The 24,249-nt window shown below is 45.5% G+C and overlaps 11 protein-coding genes across 11 annotated transcripts; 6 read left to right on the forward strand and 5 right to left on the reverse strand.

Moving 5' to 3' along the window:
- Nucleotides 1-858: 858 nt before the first annotated feature.
- Nucleotides 859-2,198, reverse strand: VTP21DRAFT_6623 (uncharacterized protein; the record flags this gene model as incomplete). The annotated part of the gene is made up of 5 exons (XM_069397274.1): nt 859-904; nt 964-1,202; nt 1,268-1,581; nt 1,652-2,061; nt 2,185-2,198. 5 exons carry the CDS (start codon nt 2,196-2,198, stop codon nt 859-861), a joined length of 1,023 nt encoding a protein of 340 aa, XP_069246773.1.
- A 256-nt stretch (nt 2,199-2,454) lies between these two features.
- Nucleotides 2,455-3,486, forward strand: VTP21DRAFT_6624 (uncharacterized protein; the record flags this gene model as incomplete). The annotated part of the gene is made up of 4 exons (XM_069397275.1): nt 2,455-2,813; nt 2,892-2,942; nt 3,003-3,303; nt 3,370-3,486. 4 exons carry the CDS (start codon nt 2,455-2,457, stop codon nt 3,484-3,486), a joined length of 828 nt encoding a protein of 275 aa, XP_069246774.1.
- Nucleotides 3,487-3,657: 171 nt separating this feature from the next.
- On the reverse strand, nt 3,658-5,236 carry VTP21DRAFT_6625 (uncharacterized protein; the record flags this gene model as incomplete). The annotated part of the gene is made up of 4 exons (XM_069397276.1): nt 3,658-4,199; nt 4,338-4,673; nt 4,741-4,960; nt 5,039-5,236. The coding sequence occupies 4 exons, from the start codon at nt 5,234-5,236 to the stop codon at nt 3,658-3,660; spliced, it is 1,296 nt and encodes a 431-aa protein (XP_069246775.1).
- A 172-nt stretch (nt 5,237-5,408) lies between these two features.
- Nucleotides 5,409-5,861, reverse strand: VTP21DRAFT_6626 (uncharacterized protein; the record flags this gene model as incomplete). The annotated part of the gene is made up of 2 exons (XM_069397277.1): nt 5,409-5,692; nt 5,765-5,861. 2 exons carry the CDS (start codon nt 5,859-5,861, stop codon nt 5,409-5,411), a joined length of 381 nt encoding a protein of 126 aa, XP_069246776.1.
- A 515-nt stretch (nt 5,862-6,376) lies between these two features.
- On the reverse strand, nt 6,377-11,433 carry VTP21DRAFT_6627 (uncharacterized protein; the record flags this gene model as incomplete). The annotated part of the gene is made up of 8 exons (XM_069397278.1): nt 6,377-6,493; nt 6,578-6,958; nt 7,093-9,917; nt 9,991-10,360; nt 10,430-10,669; nt 10,716-10,909; nt 10,986-11,080; nt 11,201-11,433. The coding sequence occupies 8 exons, from the start codon at nt 11,431-11,433 to the stop codon at nt 6,377-6,379; spliced, it is 4,455 nt and encodes a 1,484-aa protein (XP_069246777.1).
- A 333-nt stretch (nt 11,434-11,766) lies between these two features.
- Nucleotides 11,767-12,114, forward strand: VTP21DRAFT_6628 (uncharacterized protein; the record flags this gene model as incomplete). The annotated part of the gene is made up of 1 exon (XM_069397279.1): nt 11,767-12,114. One exon carries the CDS (start codon nt 11,767-11,769, stop codon nt 12,112-12,114), a length of 348 nt encoding a protein of 115 aa, XP_069246778.1.
- Nucleotides 12,115-12,176: 62 nt separating this feature from the next.
- VTP21DRAFT_6629 (uncharacterized protein) lies at nt 12,177-13,483 on the forward strand (the record flags this gene model as incomplete). The annotated part of the gene is made up of 4 exons (XM_069397280.1): nt 12,177-12,800; nt 12,884-13,105; nt 13,173-13,296; nt 13,362-13,483. 4 exons carry the CDS (start codon nt 12,177-12,179, stop codon nt 13,481-13,483), a joined length of 1,092 nt encoding a protein of 363 aa, XP_069246779.1.
- A 1,547-nt stretch (nt 13,484-15,030) lies between these two features.
- VTP21DRAFT_6630 (uncharacterized protein) lies at nt 15,031-16,501 on the forward strand (the record flags this gene model as incomplete). The annotated part of the gene is made up of 2 exons (XM_069397282.1): nt 15,031-15,208; nt 15,312-16,501. The coding sequence occupies 2 exons, from the start codon at nt 15,031-15,033 to the stop codon at nt 16,499-16,501; spliced, it is 1,368 nt and encodes a 455-aa protein (XP_069246780.1).
- A 434-nt stretch (nt 16,502-16,935) lies between these two features.
- Nucleotides 16,936-20,441, reverse strand: VTP21DRAFT_6631 (uncharacterized protein; the record flags this gene model as incomplete). Its single annotated transcript, XM_069397283.1, has 16 exons — nt 16,936-17,014; nt 17,089-17,516; nt 17,603-17,683; nt 17,748-18,194; nt 18,271-18,403; nt 18,469-18,596; nt 18,672-18,797; nt 18,860-18,936; nt 19,010-19,104; nt 19,169-19,243; nt 19,317-19,480; nt 19,545-19,802; nt 19,871-19,996; nt 20,055-20,161; nt 20,227-20,312; nt 20,374-20,441. 16 exons carry the CDS (start codon nt 20,439-20,441, stop codon nt 16,936-16,938), a joined length of 2,478 nt encoding a protein of 825 aa, XP_069246781.1.
- Nucleotides 20,442-20,618: 177 nt separating this feature from the next.
- Nucleotides 20,619-22,089, forward strand: VTP21DRAFT_6632 (uncharacterized protein; the record flags this gene model as incomplete). The annotated part of the gene is made up of 3 exons (XM_069397284.1): nt 20,619-20,711; nt 20,771-21,507; nt 21,576-22,089. The coding sequence occupies 3 exons, from the start codon at nt 20,619-20,621 to the stop codon at nt 22,087-22,089; spliced, it is 1,344 nt and encodes a 447-aa protein (XP_069246782.1).
- A 254-nt stretch (nt 22,090-22,343) lies between these two features.
- VTP21DRAFT_6633 (uncharacterized protein) lies at nt 22,344-23,953 on the forward strand (the record flags this gene model as incomplete). Its single annotated transcript, XM_069397285.1, has 5 exons — nt 22,344-22,875; nt 22,946-23,037; nt 23,103-23,534; nt 23,608-23,656; nt 23,721-23,953. The coding sequence occupies 5 exons, from the start codon at nt 22,344-22,346 to the stop codon at nt 23,951-23,953; spliced, it is 1,338 nt and encodes a 445-aa protein (XP_069246783.1).
- Nucleotides 23,954-24,249: the final 296 nt, after the last annotated feature.

Raw genomic sequence — 24,249 nt, forward strand, 5'->3', positions numbered from 1 at the left:
GGTGTCTCGGGAAAAGATGTGCTAGATAGGTTGTTCAATCCCCGAGTGCGATTTACACTACATGAATAACCCTCTGAGAGCAAAATTAGATCAACGGTGAGCTGGCTGAAGTGGGGAATTAAGCTATACAGCTCTGATTCTCTTGCAGCAACATCATTTCAATTTACGAACTAGCTATTGTCATGGTGGATCGCATAATTACATAGCCTCCACACGATATTGGATTAGATTAAAGTTGTTAGTTACTGGTTGAAGAGATGAAAAATATCCACGGTATAATTAAACCGAAGTAGTCGGTTCTGCTATTAAGTGCGATGTCGCTGAACTTAAAAACCTCCAGCTTGGAAGCATAAAAGAGTGGGAAAATGCAATGTAAATTTTACATTACATAATCTGCATTGAATTCCCGAAAACAGACAAGTTCTCGGTGGATATTAAACTTTAATATTACTTAGATGCATAAATAGCTAGATTGCGGGAGGAGATCTTGGCGGCGATGAATATCGGATCTTATGCGGTAGTGGGTACGAAAATTTTTTCTAGCATGAGGTAGGAAAAGAGAGACCAAAGCAACTCCTATGCTGGACGTTGAGCCCTCTAATAATCACACTTTACCATAAATTTAAGTACTCTTTTGATTATATATATTGACATTTAAAAGATGTAAACAAAACTAGATAGGTGAAAACTCCCCCCTCCAAAAAAACACTTTTGATTTTATAAAAGGACATATGCTGAATATATTGAACCATTATAAAAAAATATAATCTAAAAAAGTTTGAGGTTCTTACGTTTACACCAGGTGTGTTGAATATGATACAATGAGCCAGAATTCTACAGAGCGCCTCACTCCTCAGTTCACTTCACTGGCCGTTTTACTTCCTTTTGGAAGTTCAAATGGTACCTAGAATATGATGTGTTTAGTAAAGCAGCCAATATACAAACAAAAGGACATATCCTTACATCTTCGGTGGCAAATGCTTTCCAAAAGTCCGATTAATCTGGTTCGAGCACAATAAAGCCGAAAATATCACGAAGATATGAAAGACCACAACCGTGAAGGCAGTCACCCATGTGATGAACAGGACCTGGGTCGTGAATTGGGTGTACTTGAATTTACAGCCTGGGAGAAGAGTGCGAGGGAAGCAACGATTGCTGCGCTCAGAGTAGTCATCGAAGGTTCTATAGCCGCAACAATGGAGCTTTATAATCATAAGAATAATGGGTGAGTCAGTTGTGCAAATAGAACAAGGGCCATCAAACTTACATTGGCTTGCATGCGTAAGCGATCGGTGGTGGTGAATTTGCGATGCCATTGATAACTGAGTTTTGCCTCAAGATTCCACTTTGCACGTATACCATGATGGTTAGAAGCCAGAAAAATAGAAAAGCCCCTTACAAGCTCCATATTATCGGTTACCTTTGCCTTTCGATAGGCCACATATCCGATTGCCAGAATAAGTGCAAAGCAAGGCCAAAGGAGCATGTTATATATAGTTAGAATTTTTCGATTGTTCAACATGATTCCAGTGTAGCCGATAAGCGAGGTTATAATACAAAGAACCGAGACTGCCGTGAGGACTAGGGAAAAAAGTCACAATTCAATACGGGCTTATTTTCGGATAAAAATAGCATGCTGTATACGACTTACATTTGATAATAAGATCTTCTCCCACTATCATGATATCCGCCCTCAAGTAGAGTTTAAACCAGGTCAATAGTACGGCCAACATTCCCCCAATTCCATAAGCAAACAACAAGGTGTTAGAGAAAATAAGGCACCATTTATATTTCGTCCATCTCTGCGGACCGTCTCGCGGCACTTCTGGTAATCTCTTGATGACGTGTAGGTTGTTAATGTCTGCATCATGGACAGAAATGGATATGTTGCTCCTGCGATTGGGCGTTTGCCAGGAAGAAAGGGAGTCTTGCCCATATCGAAAACTCGATCCCCCAGGGCTAAATGGTGGCGGTGCGTAATATGGCAGCGTGAAAGAGGAGGGAGGACGGTCGGAATAATCGCTGTGATAATTATATTGGGAATGAGCTTGCGATTCAGGCCTAACAAAATGAAAATTCAATTTGAAATTTGATTAATACACAGGAAAACTAGTTGAATGGCGACTAGGATGTGCCTATTAAAGGAAAAATAAATGGCAGGCTGCGTAAGCCCTTTTTGCTCACCTTTTCTCTATCATTATTAATTATTTTCTCATTTCTTGCCAGCGTCTTTACTATAACTAAAAGAAGTATACCATATTCGTTGTCCAACGTAGCCCAGCTAATAAAAACGTTTAGAAAAATGGCGCATGAAATCACGATCGCTCATGTTATCAAAGAAATATCCAGATCGCCATATACATATCCAGCGCCTATCCCATTTCAACCTTTGATCCAGGAGTTTAAAAACATGGTTCGTTTTTTTTTTCTCGCATCTTTCCACTAAACTTCATCATGGAAGATACCGCGCTTCAGCCCACCCCTCCACCTCTACATACAGACGATAAGCCGTTCGCAGAATCTTCACCCTTAATAGAGCCTGCACCCCTGGAGTCTGTTTCGGCAGAAGTGCAGGCTCAAGCGAGCCAAGACATGCAAGAGGAAGAGAATACGGGTGGTGATCAAGATCTGATAACAAGGGTAGAAGAACGCCCTCGTACAACCAGCTATTCATATGACAACAACGCTCTTAGGCAGCGCATGAATGCTGTGGTCGAGCGTGTTGCAGAACCCGAGCAGATGTCTAGCTCACGTGCTAAGACCGGGGAGACAGGGCCTGGGGAAAGAAATAGCGAGTACGAATGTAACATTTGGTAAGGAAGCAAGAATCCATTGGAAAACACCCAACTGATTAATTGATACGACTTATTTTTCTCTTTGTTTACCCTCAGTTTCGACACTGCAACCAATCCTGTAATAACACTGTGTGGACATCTTTTCTGGTAATTATTACTAATTGTATTTGGATACCACCCGTTTCGAATAATTCACACCTCTATTAGCTGGCCATGTCTTCATCAGTGGCTCGATGCTCAATCCCGAAACCCTTTGTGCCCAGTTTGCAAAGCTGGCTGCGAAAAAGAAAAGGTGATTCCCATATACGGCCGCGGAAAGGATTCAAAGGATCCTCGATCCGAGAATATTCCAAACCGCCCACCCGGGCAGCGCCCCACCCCACGTCGCGATCCAAATCAACCTGCTTCCCCATTCTTCGACACCACGTTTTCAGGCATCAATATCAACCCCCATTTTACCGTTGCTGCAGGCTTTGGTCTGTTCCCATCGATGTTTAGCGTGCAATTTGTAAGCTGCTTACTGGAAATCTAATATGGATATGAAAATAACTTTTGTATTTTTTTCCTTTCATAGGCATGGCCTCCTAGCCAAGGCAACATACACCCGGGACAACAGCCGCAGCGAGAGTTTTTCACGCGCCTTATGCTGATGCTTTTGGTGTTAATCCTCATGACCGTTGTATTTTACTGAAACTTGAACGTATCTTTATTTTCCTCTCCGTTGCCTCTTCTTATTCTAGACCCATCTATTTCCTCTTTCGCTTGTTTCCCCCTCCCGCCTCCCTCCCCCCCTTCTTCTATCCTTCTTTCCTTCTGAACCCAAAGGGACTTTGTAATTTACTGCTTTTACATCTAATTAAATCTATTCTTTCGTAAACAGCCCAAATTCGGCCATCATACTTATGTGGTCACTCGCAAACTCTTCGTTGGGCAGTGCAGGCTGCAACTCCTCTTCTTCCGGCATCTTCAAAAGAGCCGTTGCTCGCCACTCATCCTCCGGTTTTCCTTGTTGCGGCTCAACCACGAAGATATAATCCAATAATGCCTTGAAAAAGTGGGTGTACACGCTGTGTATTGGCTCGCCGAGGGCGCTTGATCGAGACCCATCCACGGAGGAGTACTGGTTGTATGCACTGTTGCAGCGGGGAAGAGCTGCCACTCTCTCCAAAAGGTCCGGTACGGTCATGAGGGAGGCATCAAGTTGCGCTTGATGTGCGTTATCATTCAAAATATGATCAGCCTCTGCATCCTCGGCTTCATCAAGGCCCTCATCATCGTCTTCGCTGTCAGAAGAAGAGGGAGGAAGGACATGTCGAGATTCGTTGAGCATAGCAAGATGCTGGGGTTGAAGTGGGGCTTTAGTTAGAGACCAATATGCTGGATCGGCAGGGGACATATTAAAATCTGGAGAAAAGAGAAATGGAATTAGCACACCCAGGTTCAATCATCTGCACTAAAAACATTTGGCAACAAAGAATACAAAACATGAATAACAAATAAGCCTAGATTGGAAGAGATAAAAACAAAAGGATTCCCACTTACCTCCACAAAGGAAGATAGGGTAGCTCATATCTCTACCGAAATCCATCGCCCCTTCCAAGAGCAATGTTGCCTGACGTAGTCGTTCATAGTGTGTGCCCGGACGCCAATACAAGTGTGTCGTTCCTACTATTACCCCCTCCTCCCCCGCTTCTCTCCCGAAGGTTTCCTTATCGGTCTTGCCCAGGCTCGCCTTTTCTGAACGAAAGCGAAGCGCGACCAGCTGTGCGATATTCCCTGTGTTACGCGTTTTTGGGATCTCAGTGGTCAGATCGTCGTAGTGGAGCGCTTTCTCATCCCTTTTCTCAAAAAGCTCTTGTCTCCAAGCAATACAGCAACCTAAGTTCCAATGCGTAGACAATTATAATATAACATGAGTATGTTACGCCTCAGACAAAGATCTTACCATGAAGCTTCTTGGCCCCTCGAGAGTAGACAGCCTCATAACCCAGCGCCCGCAATTCGTGAGCGTATACATCTTCCCACTGATCGACCTCCTGTAGACAAAGAATATCAGGGCGATAGTGCTCAAACTCTTTTAGCAGGAGAGGTCTTCTCGCTTTCCAGCGCAGATTGTTGCCGGAGGTGGGATACATGTTGCGGCGAATTAAACATTGGGCGAGGATCTATTAGAGCGAATTAGAAGAATGAAAGTTGGAGGTAGGTCATAAAAAGTGCCATTAAGCAGGTTTGACTAGAGGTACATTATAGGTCATGAGGGTAAATTTACGCCTAGGAGCGGAGGAATTCGAGCTGGATAGCGGAAGGATCGCTCTATTAAGGGAACGGGAGGACGCAGATGCGACCTTAGCTTGCTGTTCAAGCAAGAGTTTTTTAGCACGGCGCTGCTGGCGCTTGTGCTCGATGAGTTGCTCGTCAGTCATTTCAGCCGGATCCACCATCTTGGATGAAGGCGAAAAGGAGGGTCCGAGAGGCAGGAAATAGAATCTCAAAATATATCTTTCGGCCAAAGATTGCGTAGAGGTAGACGGAGATATAACGTGTACAAAATGGCATTTTATTACTTATTACGGAAAAAAAATATATTAGGCGACAAAATGAGAAATCTTATGACTAAATAAGCATGGCTCCCACAACACCAGCAGCAGCAATGACTCCTTTCCAGACGGCACCCTCGCCCAGTGCAGCAGCACTGCCGTGAGTGGGTCTGACGACCGGTGTGGTTCCGATCATGGTGCCGCCACCGGGCATGGTGGAAGTGAAGGTGGACATGCTGACTGGCAAAGAGGTCGTGAAGGAGCTTGTGCTTACACCGGTCGTGGTAAAGGTGAGGCTCGCGGTGGAGGTGCCAATGGGAAGGGTGGCCGTGGTGGTTCCGGTACTTGAGACCAGGGTGCCTGGAGGAGAGAAGAAGAAGAACATTTAATTCTGATTCAGGTCATTGGGAAAAAGGAGAAATAGGGGCCTACCGCTAGTGACCTCAACTGAGGAGCTCGACACGGAGGTCTCCTGCGCACTCACTAAGCCGAGAAGGCATAGGACAACGAAAGACGGAAGCAGTTGCATTATAGTCGAGAAGATTGTTGGAAATGTTCACGTGCGGATAAAAAAAATCGCGGAAGAATACAGAAGGGCGGGCTGAATGTTGGCGAGACTTTATATACCAAGGGGTAGAAAGGAGAAGAATGGAGGAAGGACGCCCAAGGACTGGGGTGGAATTTATACTTTTCTGCAAGGGGGTTTAGCACAGAAGATCCTCTTGAATGCTGGAAGTGGGCGATATTATTTTTTTTCCCACTTTTTTCTGTGGTGGTGGCAACCGTTTTGATTGAGCCAGGCCTCGAAACATCTTCATTCACAGGAAAGTCCCCGCTCTCCCTCCGATGCCTTTCCTCAGAAGCGAACGAAAAAAAAAGGAGAAACATTTTAATAATAGCAAAAACCATGGCAAGAAACAAGTGATGAAATACAAGAGGAAAAAAAAATAGAAATTTAGGCGGAAAATAAAAACCCCTATAGCAGAAGAGAGTACAATAAGGTGGGATTAATTGAAATTGAAGATAATTCTCCATGGAAATTAATTAGCTCGCAATTGGCAAAAGATCAGTTACCTGTTTCGTCAAATAGGCTAGCACCCTCTCGTCCATCTCTCCCCTGGCATCCAGCCCCTTCAACATCGCCTTGAATTTCTCCTCGCTCTAAACCCGGAAAAGAATAGATATCAGGTTAGATCGAACCCTCCGCAGTGGGAACCGATTTCTGTTTTAAGTCATTCCACCAACCAATTCGCCCTTGGCCGCTTTCAAGTACTCCGCTAGCAATTTCGCCGCAGCAGGCACCGACTGGCTATCCTCCTCCAGAAGAGGTCGCGACATGCCCTCCACCTCGGGCAAGGTCAACCGTGCAGCTACGAGCAGTTGCCCCATGAAGGAGTACGCGCTTGGAACGTCGATGGCAATGTCCCCCACCATCTCCACGAGCTGCGCGAAAGCACTATGCACGGATGGTCGTGGGATGACTGCATTCTCCGCCACCTTATGCAGAACCTGACACGTGAGGGAAACATCTTCCTTCCGGCGCTCTATTGTGCTGTTAAGGAGAGCCGACAGGAAGCTAGTGTGCAGTAAGGGGTCCTCTAGATCTTCAATGAAATAAATAACCTCCTATGAACAGGGTAAATATATATATATGTGTGTGTGTATGAGTGCAGCGAATAAATAAATCAGCATATGAATTTGGTTATGGATTAAGAAATAGTCTGTGGCCACAGTCCCATCATCCACTAAGAATCGCCTACCTCAATATTTCGGATATTCCAAAATTCCTCCAGAGAGTTCTTTATCTTCTTTTCTGCCTCCTCTTTCGAATACTTAGAGCGAGTGGCGGGGGCCTGCCCTAGCTCGCCCGAGTCTGCCTGCGTCTGCTGGGGTTGCTGGTCGGGCAGGGGTTTGGTGCGAGGCAGGATGTTGAGCTTTTTGCGCTCCTGCGGAATAGCGGGCGCCGCTGGCTCGACTTCACCACCGGCTAGGGCACTAAACATGTTGTTCGACCCTATCCCGCCGGGAGATGACTTCTCCTCTTTCCTCCCCTCACCCGCCGATGCCCCTCCAGGGGGGGCGTCCTTCTTTTTCGACGAGGCCGACAAACTTGCGAACACATTGCTCGACGACCCAGGACCCAAACCCAGCCCCCGCTGGAATTTGCTCCGATCCACGCGGCCAAAGCCCCCCAAATCTCCGGCTTTGCGCTCGTTTCGTGCTCCCCCGCTGCCCTCTCGACCGCCTCCAACCGTATTCCACCCATCACCGCTATTCTGGGACGTGGACGAACCCCGCTCTTTACTACCGCTGCCTCGGTGCGATGCAGACCGTGACAATTGCTGGGACAGATTGGGTAAACCTCGACAACCTGAGCTAGCGGACCGTTTGATTGCATTTTCACGCTCTCTGTCGCGCTCTTCCCGCGTCGCTGCCTCGTGGATTTGCGCTATTGTCTTGGGTGCGTTCGAGTCTCGTCTTGGAATCCAGCGGTTCACGCGCAGATCGATAACATCCATAAGCATGAACTTGATCCGGCTGGGGAGCTTTGGATTCTCGGTCAGCTGCTGGAGCCGGGCAATGTATTGCTCCATGATGTTGGGTCTGGCCTCGGGACGGTCGAGCTGTTTGCCAACCGTCGTCATGAGCTGGCACAGGCTCTCCATCTCCTCCTCCTCGGGGTCGGCCGTGTTCGCAAGCAATTTCTGGATGCACCCGTGCATGATCTTTTCCGTCAGCATGCTGAGCTTGAACAGCTCGCCAATGAACCGTATGAGACCGAGTCCCCTGCGTTTGGCTTTGACGGCAGCGTAGTATTCGTCCGACATGATGTCGACTTCCCCATTTTCTGTCTGTGGCACATCAAACTTCCACCCCCGTTCAAAGTCCTCTTGACACCGCGTCAGAAGATACTTACGGAACAGGTGTCCGCCCATCGTGGGGCGCCCATTCGGCATGAGCAGGCTCTCATCCTTCACCTCAGGGTGGACGCGTTCCATCATCCTTCGACAGAGCTGAGCATACATGGTCGCAAAGTTGGACTCGTCGGTTGCCTTCTCGAATACAAGCTGGATCACGGATCGCAGCGATTCTCCGTCAGTCTCATTGCGAGAGCGGTTCGCAAACTCGATGATTTGCTCGGAAATGCTGTCAAACTTTTCAAGGGTCAGCTTGTTGAGAAGGGATTTCACTTTGCGCTGCATTATCTCGAGGGATAGTTGGTCGGTATCGGTCGTGGACGATGGCGACTTCTCGACCTGAACGGTCGGAACCCATCTGTTCTCCGATTTTTGCAAAGGTGCGAAATCGGCCGGTGCCTGTTGATGGGTTTGGCCACCAGAGGAGTAATCCTTGGTCCCTTTCCGTGATCCCCCTCGTCCACTCCTTGACCGTGTCGAATTGATGCCACCCGTCGACAAGGCCGGGAGATTCATTTGGGAGCCACTGCTCATCGATCTCCCTATCGACGGTTTCCCGCCGCTCCCGATAGAGGAGTTGGTCGACGTCATTGAGAGGCGAGTTGACGACGACCCAAACCTATCATCGCCAGAGGAGAGGGTTGGAGTCTTGGGTATGGATTTAAATTGGCCCATATCGGTTGGGTATTGAGCGAAGTTGGGGCTCTTAATCCCTCGGGTTCCGCTACTAGAGACCGTCCGCCTTGGGCCGCTAGGAGCTCCAGAAGAGAATGAGGAGGGGGGTTTGATGTCGACCATGGCATCCTCTGAAACTACCGATTCCACTGGCGGTAAATTCGATGGTCGGTCGCGGCATAATGCCATGAACTGCATCAAAAAATCGCGGTTGTATTTGTATCTCCGACCACTTTCGCCTGGTGACCGAGGTGAAATGAGCGCGGTAGGACTCTCGGCCATAGAAGAAGAGGTGCCGGCGCTTAACATCCCGTTTGTAGACCCTAGGGACAAGTTGAGCTTAGGTCGTTTTGTTTCCGCAGAAGTAGCCGACGTTTCGGATTTATTGGTATTCTCGGCCGATGCTGCGGAATCTTTGTTGGCATGGTGATCAGTACCAAGTGAGGCATTTGCGTCCCCTTGTTTGCCCCTGGAAATGGGATCTTGCGGCTCGCTCTCCAGTCGTTTCTCAGGTTCCTGCCTGGGGTGTGTTTTTTGCTCTTGTTTGATGCGTTCATGCTCTAAACTCTCTTCCTCTTGTTTTTTCTTTCTTTCTCGCTCTAATCTCTCCTGCTTTTCTTTCTCCTCTTGCTCCCTTCTTTCCTTCTCCTCTCGTTCTCTTCTCTCCCTTTCCTCTTGCTCTCTCTTCTCCTTTTCCTCCTGTTCTCTCTTTTCCTTTTCCTCCCGTTCTCTTCTCTCCTTCTCTTCCTTCTCACGTCTCGCTCTCTCCTCCCGCTCTCTTCTCTCCTTCTCCTCCCGCTCTCTTTCAATGCGTTCTTTTTCTTCCTTTTCCTTTTTCTCTCGCTCCTCTTTTTCCCGGCGCTCCTTTTCTTCACGCTCCCGCTCCCTTTCCAGAAGTTCCTTCTGCTCTCGTTCTTTTCTCTCCTGCTCCTCTCTCTGCTTCTCCTCACGGTCTCGTTTTTCCTTTTCCTCCCGCTCCAACCGCTCCCTCTCTTCCCTCTCCTTTGTCTCTTCCTCTTCTCTCTCTCTCCTCTCATTTTCGCGCTTCTCTTTCCTCCCCCCCACTCAACTCGCCCTTCCTTTCCCTCTCTGCCCTCTCCAATTCTTCCTGCCGCTTTTTTTCCGCCTCTTTCCGTTCCCAAATCTCTAGTTCGTCCAACTCGCGCTCTTCTTCCTCCTCCTCTTCTCCTGGATGCATGAACTCGGGTCGCGACCCAGGATGGACGATAGGCACCGCTTTACTTGACTTGGGCGTCCCGGGAACATGAGGTGGGTTGGACGAGCGCGACATCCGGCTGTTTCCGGTGTTGCCAAGGGGTTGAGCATGGGGTATTGTGTGAGCATAGTGCGGATGCGGGGGATGAGGTATGGCTGGGTACATTGCAGGATGGCTAGGAAAGAATTGGGGAGATGTGCTATATGGGGCAGCAACGTACTGAAAGAGAGTAAATAGAACACCATGGTTAATCATCTATTAGCTGCTAAAGAAATAGGTCCAAATTACATATTGTTGCGCCCATGCTTGAGGTATGGCTGCAACCATCGGCTGCATGCTAGGTGATCCTTGAGCACTACCCATATGAGGCGAGTGTAGTCCAATGTGCACTCCTTTAGACGGATACGTGGATGTGGTTGCCATTGGCACGGGTCCTCCCTTTTGGTAAGGTGGCCGATGATGATGCGGCGAAGTTTGTGGATGAGGATAGTGTGGATGATACTGGTGCGTGTGATGCATATCGGATCCCTGTTCGTAACAAAGGGAGAGGGAGAAACCAATTAGTATTTGATACCAGGAAGGGTTTGGATGCCGATACATATTCCTCAGGAGGAGGTGTCGGCGTAATTATGCCGAAAGCTGGCACTTTTCTTCCAGATACCTGTGGATAGAGCGGCATCGCGCCGCTTATAATCGGAGCATGCTGCACTGGGGATGAAGAAAGGGGAATAGGTGCTGCCTGATTAACGGACCCATATTGTACTGCGGCTATCAATGAGAACATGAGGTAAGTTTAGAAAGGATCTAGAGGAGAGAACAGTGTTAATTTGAAACAAATTCATACAACTTGCTTGCACATGTGTCGGGCGATGTGAATATTGGACACTGCCCCGGGGCCGGTATTGACCTCTTCTTGATCCGGTACCTGAATTGGGATGCCTGTTGATCATTACAATAAAGCAACAAGTTAAGGGATAATGGGACTAGGTGCTCATAGAGATTCGCACACATATAATAAGGCATAAAAATAAATGGCTAGAGAACTTGGAAAAAGGATACGAGTTGTGCATTCTAGGAGAGCCGTGAAATTTCCCTCCATTGATCGAAGCATTTCGAGCGCTTGCCAACGCAGAGTGCTGTGATGACGACGATGAAGATGAAGAGGTCGAGGAAGCGAAGTCTGCAGCAGGTGGTGTGGGCTGCTGAATAGATGGTGTCGATTTTGGATTGGCAACGGCAGGAGTGCTGTGCGATGAAGATTTCGTCTGGCTGGTTTGCGGCTGCTCGCTCATTAGTGCTTAAAGGCTGATGTCCATCCCATACAGTGGAGGCACGAAAAGAGCAGATTGTTTTGAGGGAGGAAAGAAAAGATGAAATCTGCTCTTAGTGATGGGGAAGAACAAGTGCAGACAACTACTCCTATTCTGCTCTAAAGTGGAGTGAAAAGATCCAATTTCTACTCTGGATATTGCCTAAATGTCCAGAATCGCATGCCAACTTTCGGGCCGGCATCGAATGGGAGATCCGGTCAACCTCCCTTCAAATGCGACCAATTTTCTATTTGCCTGAAAATTGACCGACAAACCCCCCTTTCAAAGTGTGTCCATTTTATCACACTGAAAAGAATGAATCATGACACAATGAACCATGTGGAAGAGCTGGTTTCACTGTCCAAAAAAGTGCTCACGATTCTCCAGCAGCATTCTGAGCGTCTCCGACGCCAGCGATCGTCCAATGTTCATGAGGAGCCAATTGACAATGTGGACTCAAATCAGCTCATCCAGGATCTGGCGTTGGCGGAGCGATCTCTTGATGTGCTCGAGGTTCGCCGACAGCTACGAACAGCGATAAACAAATTGGTGGAATGCAACTTTCGTGTTCACAATTCTCCGTCCTCGGAGGGAGAAGCTCAATTACAATTAGCCATAGACAATTTACAATCGCTAATTCGCAAGGCAATACAAGGCAAGTAAAATTTCATCCACTCTCTATCAAACCGTTAGATACCCCCGTGATTAGCTTGTCCTTTGAACTTATGGTTCTCTCTGTAGTTGTAGGCGATGAACATTTCCGGTTTCTTCCTCCGGTTTCGACTCGTATAGAAGACGCCATCAATCAGACCCTTTACGAATCTCTTCCGTTCAATGGCATACCCTTACCTTATGACATTAATACCGCACCTGCTTGTTCCATCACGAATCAAAGCCCCAAAATTGAACATACACGTGTTGTCTCAGCATCCTGCGTTTATTCGCAACAGAAAGATAGCCAAAAAAGCCCCACAACGCGTCGTCGCTACACGGTGGATTCTGCGTGTGTCAACTCGGTGATTTCTGATATAGCCACAGAAGACTTGCGCCATCGAGTCCTTTCTGCCACGCATGATCGAACGGAAGAGATGGCGGAGCATCTTCATCAGGAGGAGCGGAGAGACGAAACAATCCCTTCTGATCCACTAGCATCAACTGGAGATAGAGAACAGCACGTACACGAGTTAGAGTCTGCTGACCCCATTTTTTCTTCACCCCCCAAGCCTGAGACCAAAGAGACCAGGAGCACTCCTTGGCAACGGATGTCACGCTGCGGTAGTTCAGTCTCACTCTATTCACTTCCTACCAACTTTAGGGATGTGGACGATGGATTTTTTGGTGCCCATGTTGTAAGTTGGCAATGGATTTTAATTAGATATTAAATTTAGGACTAATGAGGAAGTTTTCACTTTATTCCTGATGTTGAAATCAGAGCGATGTGGATGACCGAGCCTCCATCAATTCAATACCTGCCTCAACAACCAGTAGTATCTCACCACGACCAAACGCAATATACTTAATTAACAACCAAACACTACAAGCAGATGAATCTGCAGCGGTGTTTGCTCAAGAGGTAACCGTTGGAGAGCCGCTAAAGGTTGGCGATGGCTATCGAGGATACATCGTCTATACATGCACCGTCAAGAACAATACGGTACGATGACTATTACTTTGAATTTGATGTGGAAAGCACCTAAAGATACCATTGACCCCACATGTAGGGTGCAAATATAGTTGTGCGGAAGCGCTATTCTGATTTTGTGGCACTGCGAAACGCCCTTCTCAAGCAATACCCGTTTCTAAAAAAATCGGGCCTACCTCACTTGCCCCCCAAACGTGTTGTTGGTATGTGACTAGTCGTTGAGATTTGGACTGTTTATGTTGCTAATCTCCAACCTTTTCTTTCGTAGGCAAATTCAACGTCAAATTTATAGAGCATCGAAGAGGAGAACTCGAGTATTTCCTCTCCTACGTCCTTCTTCATCCAACACTTGGTTCGAGTGCCATCGTGTCACGATGGATGACGGGATGACCAGGAGGAATTATAAATACTGTTTCAAAGTTTATTTCATCTTGGATCCTTCACGTATGTCATTTTGTACTTACAGGTAATTTTGTTTCGTTAAGACTTTTTTTATTGCTCTATGGCAAACGGGTTGTTTTGTATTATTTTGATTTATGCATACCATACGACTTTTATACTGTATTTTTCTCTGGTCTATTTAAATTCTCCATAAACTTAATCATTTCAGATGTAGAGCTTGAGCTCTAAATCATATTTAAAGACTTACTCTTATGAGCGTGTGTTCAATTCTAAAGGCTAGTTCGCAAATATGCTGTACTTAAAGTAATATCGCCACCCTATAAAATTAAGCATCTGAGACTCCTCAAAACACCCTGAGTTATTGATTATCGTTCGAGCCCCCGCACTCTGACTAGCGCTCAGTGCGCCGCCAGTTATCTGGTGATTCAGGGAAATACGGGTTCAAAACCCCTCTCCTATTGATTTTGGAGACGCAATATTCCTCCCCCTCCGAATCAGATTTAATAAATATGCGGAGTTTGAATAATGAAGAAAACTTTGTATTACCAGTAAAGATAAAAACTGATAAAGCATTTGAGGAATTGTCTATAATATAGACAATTCACAAGTTCATATTATCAACTCAAAAAGATGGTGAAATAAATCCCCAGCTAGGAGGATAAAACACATTTCGATCCGATCTGGCCGACTCGTGGGAATATCCAACGAGGCGGATATTTCGGGCATTTCAGTTAAAAGTAGCCCTTCAATTGGGAAGCCGTGGCTTGTATCTCTTTATAGAAAGATATGCAGATCCAACCGATTTAGTTTGGCAATGGTCAAGGCCAGAGCGCCTCGATGGCAGCCGGGTTTCCCGCGAAGGCGGGAGCGAGAAGCTCAGTATGTGCAATGCACACTCCAATGGTATAGTAGCCGTGCATTTGCCTTCACACGGGCGACGTGTGGGCTCCCTCTTCAAGGCCAAGAAACGAATTGCCATGCAACGCTCCTATTCATATTTAGACAAGGCGTACAAGAAACTGAACGGGGGTTACTTAGCATTTTGCTTTCTCTCCATTGACTAGGATTGGTTTAGTACACTTTACTCAAAAATAATTGCATACATCAAGGTCTAAGGATCAGTGCGCATATGGTGATAGGAAGCACCGCGGTTTCTCCGCCCCTCCGGGAGGGTAGGAGGGACGAGCGGCGCAGGGTTCCAGGCGAAGAGAGAGTCGCAATATTTGTCGGGAAGAGAGAGAGGATAGAAGAGTAAATAATCATCCAGGTTCGAGCGATTTCATTGCACGGAAATTAAGGCATGATCAGAAAAGCTGCGGTTATCAAAACGCGCGCCTCTCGACTGAGTGGTGCCATATAATCTCAGCCAGTCGTTGAGGATTTAGAAAAATCTTGTTCTTCCTATCATTTATTTATATTTTGGGTTGCTCGCCAGGCGGGAACATCTCTTCGATAGCTTTTTCCCCCTCCTCCCTTATATCTCTCCATTTCTCTTAATTCTCTATCCCCCTGTTCTCTGTATATAACTCTTCAAGATGGTGTCTGTTCCTAACGGTAGCTACCCAAAGAATGTGGGTATCCTTGCCATGGAGATTTATTTCCCAAAGCGCTATATTGACCAGGAGGAGCTCGAGAAATTTGATGGCGTATCCTCGGGCAAATACACCATTGGCCTTGGGCAATCCAAGATGGCCTTCTGCGATGACCGTGAGGGTAAGTTGGCCGCGATCTTTTCGAGAAAGAACGCGTATCTTTTAGATATTCGCTCTCCAAAGTGGATGGAATTAAATGCGCCGCACCTTCTGTAATCTCACAGATATTCAGTCCATTTGCTTGACTGCCGTCCAGTCTTTAATGGAAAAGTACAACATCAGCTACAAAGACATTGGTCGCCTTGAAGTCGGCACCGAGACCATCATCGACAAATCCAAGTCCGTAAAGTCCACCCTCATGCAGCTGTTTGTTGAATCCGGAAATTCCGAAGTGGAGGGTATCGATACTACTAATGCTTGCTACGGTGGAACTGCTGCTCTCTCCAACGCTATCAACTGGATCGAGTCGTCGTCTTGGGACGGTCGATATGCCCTGGTTGTTGCTGGTGACATTGCTGTTTACGCTTCTGGAAGCGCTCGTCCCACCGGAGGCGCCGGTTGCGTCGCCATGCTAATCGGCACTGATGCTCCCATCGTGTTCGAACGAGGCCTCCGAGCAACTCATATGGAACATGTTTACGACTTCTACAAACCCGACCTTACTTCCGAATACCCTGTGGTCGATGGACATTTTTCAAACGTGTGCTACCTCCGGGGCTTCGACAATTGCTACAACCGGTATATGCAGCGACTGAGTGCGGCTGAGAAGGTCGAGAATCCCGATAGAAGACTGCTCGATTATGTTGTATTCCATTGCCCATACACCAAGCTGGTCATCAAGACCGTGGGTCGCATGGCATACAACGATTTCCGCCGTAATCCTACGGATTCTCAGTACGAGGCCCTCCAGCAGTTCCGCGATATCGACCTGGATTCTTCCTACTCCAATCGCGACCTCGAAAAGGCATTTATCGCGCACACCAAGTCCGACCTCGCTCAAAAGGTTGAACCCAGTCTTCTGGCATCGCGCAATATCGGCAACATGTACACCGCATCCGTGTACGCTTGTCTCGCGACACTAATTTCGCAGACCAGCTCCGAGGCCCTCCTCGGCAAGCGTATTGCTTTGTTCTCGTACGGCTCCGGCGCTGCAGCCACCATGTTCTCTATGCGAGTGGTGGGATCAACGGCTGCCATGGCAAAACATCTCACTGTTGCGCAGCGTTTGAACTCCCGTGTACCGATGTCGCCCGAGACCTTCACCAAGCTCATGGCGCTGAGAGAAGAGACCCACAATGTCAAAGATTATGAGCCGGCCGGTTCGCTCGATGATCTTTTCCCGGGCACATATTATATCGAGAAGGTGGACGCCAAATACCGGCGCTTCTACAAACGTGTTGAAAGCTCAAACTAATCCCCTCCCCCCTCCTCCACTCTGTTTTTGTTATACTCGCAAAACCCACTACCTCATGCACGACACTTTTCTTGTGACTTCTTACGTTTCTTCTAGATGACCTTTGAATTTGAAGAGACTTTTTTCGTAACGTCTGTAGTTCATTTAGATGGATAATGAATGTTTGTTGTTTTTCACCTTTCTCTTTCTTAACGAACTCAACTTATGGTTGGTCTTTTTTCATTTTCAACTTCTTTTTAGTAATATTAATCTACCTTTTTTTTTCTCCTCTCATATTTAAAGAAAGCTTTATAATCAGGATGTTAATTGTAAAAAAAAAATTAAAATAAAAAAAAATGATACATTAAAGGTAGAGATGAGTAAAGAGTGGAAATGGTTAGTTTCGGATAGAGGTTAAGTTTGATTTTGACAATTGGCGAAAAAAAATCGAGGGGCTACTTGGAAGTTAATTGTGCTATCAACCCATCCACTTCATGGGCGATGATATGATTCATACACTTGGAGCGTACCTCCCTATGAACATGTGGGTATGTGGCGTAGTTAATATCCAAACAACTATGTTTAACGAGCCATATATATGCATTTACCGCAAGGCAGTCAAATCCTTGTTCGCAAATGCCTGCTCGGCTGCCTCCTTCATCATCCCCAGCCTCATGAATAAACCTGGTCTCGCTTTGGCCTCACACCGCATTACGTACTTTGCTGCCTCGGCCGGCTGTCCGGCTCGCTTACACTCTTCCACAAAGGGCTCGTATCCAATCGGGCTCTTCTTTGCCTTGGCTAGCTTATCGACCTCTTCCCAGTCCCGGATCTCGACTAGCGCTTTAAGCTTGATCCAGTAGAAGCGCTTCTCCGGCACTTTAAAATCCGAGCGAAGCTTAGCGGCCCGATCGGATTGATTCGAAACCACCAACTTGTGCATCGTTTCGGAAACTGAAAGTCCGATGAAGGGAAGTCGCAGGTCCTTTTCGAGAGCGGTTTGTATTTGTAGAAGTCGGATGCTCTCCTCCACCTCCTATGAAAAGAAAAAAAATGAAGAATGTCGGGATTGTTTGATTAGTTAGTAATGAGGTTTACAGATGAGAACAACATGAGGCTCACCTTTGCATCCGAGGCGTGCTCTTTGTCCTCGTGGAGCATTTTCTGTGCGAGCTTTAACTTTTTAATGCGCTCCGTGATATCCTGCCGAGGACAAGAATGGGTCAATAATTGAGAGTCGAAATTGCCTACTAATAGATCGCCTCACCATTTGTTCATATCCCTCTGCCAATACCATGTATGCGCTGTCTAGCCGCCTATCGTCTTGGTAGTAGAAGTCACGTAGCAATTCCCTGTCTTGTTGGCGACAATACACCTCCAACAAGTTGCAGGCAAGCGGTTTGTTGTTGATGATTCTAAAGAACTCCCCGAGAGGGAGTTTGCGTTTTAAATGCAACAGAACCAGGTAGACTAGGTCAGTATCTCCACTCTCAATAGCCTTGATCAGTGCAAGCTCGTCCTCTTGCATTGAGACCAGAAGAGGAACCTGGTCGGCAGCGCGCGGCTCGTAATCAAGCAAGCGGGTAGCAAGTTTAGGCTGGCCCACTTTGTAAGCAACCTTGGCAATTTCAGCATAGGAGAGACCGGGCTTGTGCGCGAGTTTATCAACAATCATTCGACATATGGTTTCCTCGTCATCAGTGGACTTTTTTATCTGCAAAAATCATAGCAAAATGGCGACATATGGTTAGAAGACAAAGAAAAAGATACCCTACGCAAATACTTGTCACCTTTGTGCAAGCCCAGTGAATTAGAACTCGATCGGTTTTCATTTTAAGGTATTCACAAATTCGTACAGCAAGTAAGTGGTGGTGTCGATTTACCAGTCGATCAATGAGAACCTCGGGTGTTAGTCGTGTATACCTTGATTGAAATGAATTGATCGAATTAGTATTAATTCATATGGGGGAGTAAGGGTGATATATTACTGGGCATAGGTTAATGGAATGCCAACTTCATAATATCGTACAGCGTTAAGAACACGTAATGTTTGACACATATTCACAAATCTATCCGCATTATAAAACTCCAGAAATGACTTCCCAAAAGATGCAGCCTGGTTTCATAATTTAAATAAACTCAATGTAAGTGCTTCTTCGATATCCACAGAGATTTAAATATAAATCCATACTTTAAGTAGCGCTTTTTGGTAGTGATGGGAAAATTCGTGACCAGCGGCCTCAATGCAGGCATCTACCGCCTCCGAGAGCTCGGTACGAATTATACGGATGTTCTCATCCGCTTTTGGGCTTCGTTTCTAGGAAATTTAATGTTGTCATTATTGGATCGATCCTCCAATAAGCGCAAAACAAAACTCACCTCAAAATGATCTAACGCATCAAAAAGCATTGCCGCTGGGAATGTCGAGCCTATTTTGAAAATATCTTCCGTAACGCCTAGGAATAAAATATGAAAAATAAGATATACGTTTATATAATTTGACTCGGGGGAAAAACCACATATACTCACTTGGTACTTTTTGGAGAAACTCGCATTTTTCACCTGTGATGATCCGCACGCCATCAATCTCTGGAAATAAAAAGGCAGGATCTTCGCACGAGAATCTAGAGATGAGTGAAAACTAAATAAATAAATTGATAGACCATAGTATTGTTGGTATTCTGCTACTTGATCCAATCCCCAAGCGGTCCAACCATTAGCATTATTTTATCCCAGTAAAGGACTACCGAATCTGTTCCACACCTATAATTAGTGACAGTTTGTAATTAAATTTGAGGGAGAAACTCCAGAGTTGGGAGTTATAATGTCTCATTACCAAACAAGCTGCTGAGGAGGGAGCTTTGATTTGGTAGAAAACTCAGATAAATTTTCTTGAAAGTCTGTAGAGACCACCCATAATTTTCCATCAGCAGTAAATAAAGCAAGGAATTTGCCGTTTGGCGATACCGACATTTTTGTGAAAGGGCCTTGGGAGAGTAGCTATTGAATATTCAATAAATAAACTATTAGAAAAGAAATGGGGATTGTAGCTCAAATAAAATACCTGATCCTGGCTCTCCTTCGCATCTACTACTAGAATGGTTGAACCTGTAGCGACTAGCACCTCCACATGGCGACTTAGAGTATATTGCGGAGGAATAACTGCCCAGCTATGGGGCGGCTCGTTTAAGCCCGGGTCTGCAAGCAAGCGGGGTCTAGGTTCATCAATGTTAGTGACCGCAATGAGTTGGAAGTTGCCCGTTAATGCCACAAGCCCGGAGGGCCAAAACTGACACTCAATAACAGAATGCTCTTTTGCCTCCTAGTGAAAACACCCATATAAAGATATTGAAGCTACATTTTGAGAACATAATATAAACTAACTATTACCTTGCCAAGTGAAAACTGAACGTATTCGCCGTGGACATTGTAGATACGAATATTTCCATCTTCCAAGACACAAATTAAGCGTTCAGACTCCGTCCATCCCATTCCTACAATTCGTCCTTGATCCCACTAATAATAGTTAAGTATTGGTAAGAATTATAATTAACAAACTCAAAGTAAGCCATACCTGAAGCTGTTCTAAGAGTAGGCCTGATGAGGTATATAGGTAAATAGATGGTTTGACCGGCTGCTGTTTTTGTAATAGAAGAACTTTTTTATCATCGCGTATCATCGCTATAGAAAAAAATAGGAGAGAAATAAGAATTTATACGGAACTTCCAGCGAGATAGTCTTCTGACCTATTGGCCCTCCAAAGGGAGCGCCGGCGAGAAGAAATTTTGACAAGTCTATTTGCTTCCATAGCATTGAATACACCTCCTGCTTTCTATAATTGTGGAGAAAATTCAATTATGTGATGTTACAATGGAGAGGATTTTTAAGGATACCGATAAAAACGATCCTGCAGCTGGATCCATTCCGCTGTCGGATTCAAGACGGAATAACTTGTACTCATTTGTCTTGAATCGCCAAGGGAGATGTTAATGGGCTTCGAACCTATACTTGCGCGTTACGCGAATAAAAATGTGACTTCTGTGGCACAGCAGCATATATTTCCACATGCTTTTAATCATGCTTTCTCCAATTTTTTTTGTCAGTAGAGAATTCGGTATTGAAGCGTTTCTTTTATTCAATGATACGGAGCATTTTAAGGCACAGACCCTACCAGAATCTTCACTGGTTTATCAAACGATCAGTTCCAGTGAATAGCTTTCTTCTGGTTAAAGTACCTATCTTTAGGAAATTTTTTTTTCGCTGAATTCAACTCTCTTACCTTGGCTCTAGAGCGTGAACAGCACATTTGTAGCACAGATAAATACTTCGGCCAGAGTAAACCAAAATGAAGCTTCCCCCGTCCTACGAAATTCAGTATCTGCTGAAAACACATTACCTAGCCTCAATTCTGACAGTAGCTCGCTTTCGATAACCTGGCCAGATTCTAATCCCAAGACATCCGAATACACTTATCTGTGGTTACGAGACAATTGCCAATGCCCCTATTGTGTGCATCCTGAAAATCATCAAAAACTTCATTCTTCTTCTGATATCCCCCTCGATATCCGTCCAAAATCCATGCGATTAGTAAACGATTCTGAGGTAGAAATTGAATGGTCTCTGCCTCTCAGAGGGCAGAACCTGTCTCAACCACACATAAGCACATATCCACTGCAATTCCTTAAAAGATACGCTTCTCTCTCTAATCACCTATCTTTTCGCTCAAACGATGTGAAATCTGTCCTCTGGGATGGTGATATGATGGAAAACAAAGTGCTCTGGGTTCCGTATGAAGAATTTGCTAGCAAGGACGATGCGTTACATCGTACTCTCAAACATCTAGTTGAGTATGGCCTGGTGTTTCTAAAGGATGTGCCCACGGAAAATGAGAAGGTGGGAGAGGTTGCCGAGCGAATTGGCGAAATACGACATACCTTTTACGGTAGACTTTGGGATGTGAAGAGCGTTCCTGGCGCAAAGAACATCGCATACACGAGTTTGAATTTGGGGTTGCATATGGATCTTATGTAATTTGTTCTCCCAAGTGCCATTTCAGACTAATGGATTTGGACTTAACAATTTAAAATATCTATAGGTATTTCGCTGAACCTCCTGGCCTCCAAATGCTACATTGTCTTAAGAACAACACGAGTGGAGGTGCAAATTTCTTTGTGGACAGCTTCAAAGCTGCACAAATTCTTCGCAAGGAACATCCTGAGGACTATCGTCGTCTGACCGATATTCCTGTAACCTTTCATTACCTCCATGAAGACCACCACATGCATTACGAACGTCCCACTATTGTCGAACGAAGCGGTAACATCGATCATGTGAATTACTCTCCTCCCTTCCAAGGCCCAATGTCCGATCCCAGTGTGGGCAAAGAATTTTATGCCGCCTTTCAAAGATATTCGGATATCATTTCGCGCCCTGAGCTGCAATATGAATTAACCTTGCAGCCTGGAGAATGCGTTCTGTTTGCCAACAGAAGAGTATTGCATGCTAGGAGAGCATTCGACGCTCAGGCTGGAGAAAGACATCTAAAAGGGGTATATGTCGACTGGTGTGCAGTTTTGGACCGATTCAGGGTATTGCGTGGAAAACAATAATATAAGCTATATATATTTGCTATAATAGATTTTTTTTCTTACTTGGGTGTTCCCGGCCTTGTACTTCGAGTTTATTTATGAAGTTCTTATGTACTAGACAAAATTCATATATTTATATTTTTTTTTATTAACTAATTCACAAATCCCCCGATTTAGCCAGTCAAAAACATTCAATATTGGAGATACCAAACACAGTTTTCAATATATTTGTAATGATACACTTCAACTAATTCGCGTTGAATCCTAAGACAAGAATGCTAAGGACTCCTGCTTTCACTTTCCACCGTCGCCACCTGCCGTCCCATGTAATTTCGAAGCACAGACTTCTTTGGTCAGTCACCGTTGGGAGAGGCTCTTCTCTCGATGATACCCTTGCTTCCACTTTAAAACACCAACCACCTCACATTGTATCCAGTCCAACCCTATGTCTTGCCTTTATTTCTTCTCGTTTCTCCCCCTCAGAACTTCAGGATCTTCCTGCTTCGTTTTCAAGGCATCTCCCTCCCGCTAAACTAACATTAGGATGTATAGTTGATGGAATAAGAGGCGGCGATGTGGCCATTGTTCTTGGAAAATTGAAGAACCACGACGTGACAGGATTTCAGATCTCGGGCGAAGATAGGGCCATGCGAGAGGTTAGTGTAGGACGATGGTTTAGTAAAGGAGACGAACTAAGCTTGAGGCGGAACGAATTGGATTCTGTTGGCTGGGAGGGATTTAAAAGTGCATCAAGAAGAGCAAACGAATATATTCTTCCGCCAGGGTTGGAGGCATTAAAAAAATCAGGTGCGAAACTGATCACTATTGTATTGACCATTAATCATTTAGCCCAATATACTGAACCAATTCTTATTAGGGCGAGAACCTTCACACATATTCATGCTCTCGGCCGCTGAGCCATATCATTTCCTTGATACATTAGACCACCGATTTTCCCAGTCGATCAAGGTAAATATACAACCACGTACACAGCAATCTGGTCGAGATTTTATTTAAGTTTTGTCTCTTAACAGTTTGGCGTTATATCCGCTCGAACACCCTTTCTTACCGGCCTTCCTCATACTCTTATATACAACTCCTCGCTTCACTCCACCGGAACTATTGGCTTCGCCCTCACTCCTACATCCTCTTCTCCTTCTCAGTCTCCGACAGTAATTCAAGTTCAACATCCCTGTCTTGTTTCAATGGGTGATCCAATGCAAATAACCCATTGTCGAGGTAATATTGTTTTGGAAGTTGATCATGGCCGAATGCCCTCGCGCCTTCTACTAGACTTACTCAGGAGCTTCGATAAACCAATCGATAAGAACGAGAATTATTATTTGGGCATTGTCTCCCACAATGGTCAATGCAGAGAAGTGTATAAGGTGACAAGTGGAGATCCAGCAAAAGGCAATTTAGCGGTGGATGCAGTGAGGGATTTAAAGGAGGGGGAATATGTTCAGGTTAGCATCTACGCTGCTATTCATACGTTTATTTCCCACGCAAAGCAATTATTTAATGATATTTTCTTATTAGTTTTTCCGTTTCGATTGTAGCAACACAGAGCAAGATGTCACGTCCTTTGGTAAAAATAAGATTTTATTAATTCCTTCTGCATTTTCTTCATTCTCTCCATTTTGTCCCATCAGCTGAGAATGTGAACGATAGTATGAATACACTCTCCATCACAATTCATAACCAATGCGAAGAAGAGACTGTTAATATGGAAAAAAGTAATGTGGAACTTAATCCAGGCACTCGTACAGCAATGAGTATCGAGAGTGCGCAAGGATTTATTCTTGGCCAGCAACTTGGGAAATTGGAGGAATCATGGGTGTGCAAAGTACCGGAGAGCGCTGGAACAGTACACATATCAGATTAAATTAACTTATTATTTTTCTGAGACCATCAACTAACTCCTTATTGGTGACTCTTCTGAGCTATTCTAAAGCGAACTATAAACTTTCTATTGATGTAAAAGCTCTCCCATGAGCTCATGGGCCTATTACTCATTTTAGCCGGAAATAACAGGGAATCATCGACACGGTAAAATTAATCTCCTTCATTCCAAATCTATTTTAACCGTTCCATCTGCAACTTGTCTGCAACTCTCGGACTCTTATTATCCACTGATTTTTGATCGGACTGTGTGACTTTATATAAACGCGAGGTTATCCT

This window comes from Calcarisporiella thermophila (assembly GCF_041956535.1).
Source record: "Calcarisporiella thermophila strain CBS 279.70 unplaced genomic scaffold VTP21scaffold_28, whole genome shotgun sequence".
Lineage (NCBI taxonomy): Eukaryota > Fungi > Calcarisporiellomycota > Calcarisporiellomycetes > Calcarisporiellales > Calcarisporiellaceae > Calcarisporiella > Calcarisporiella thermophila.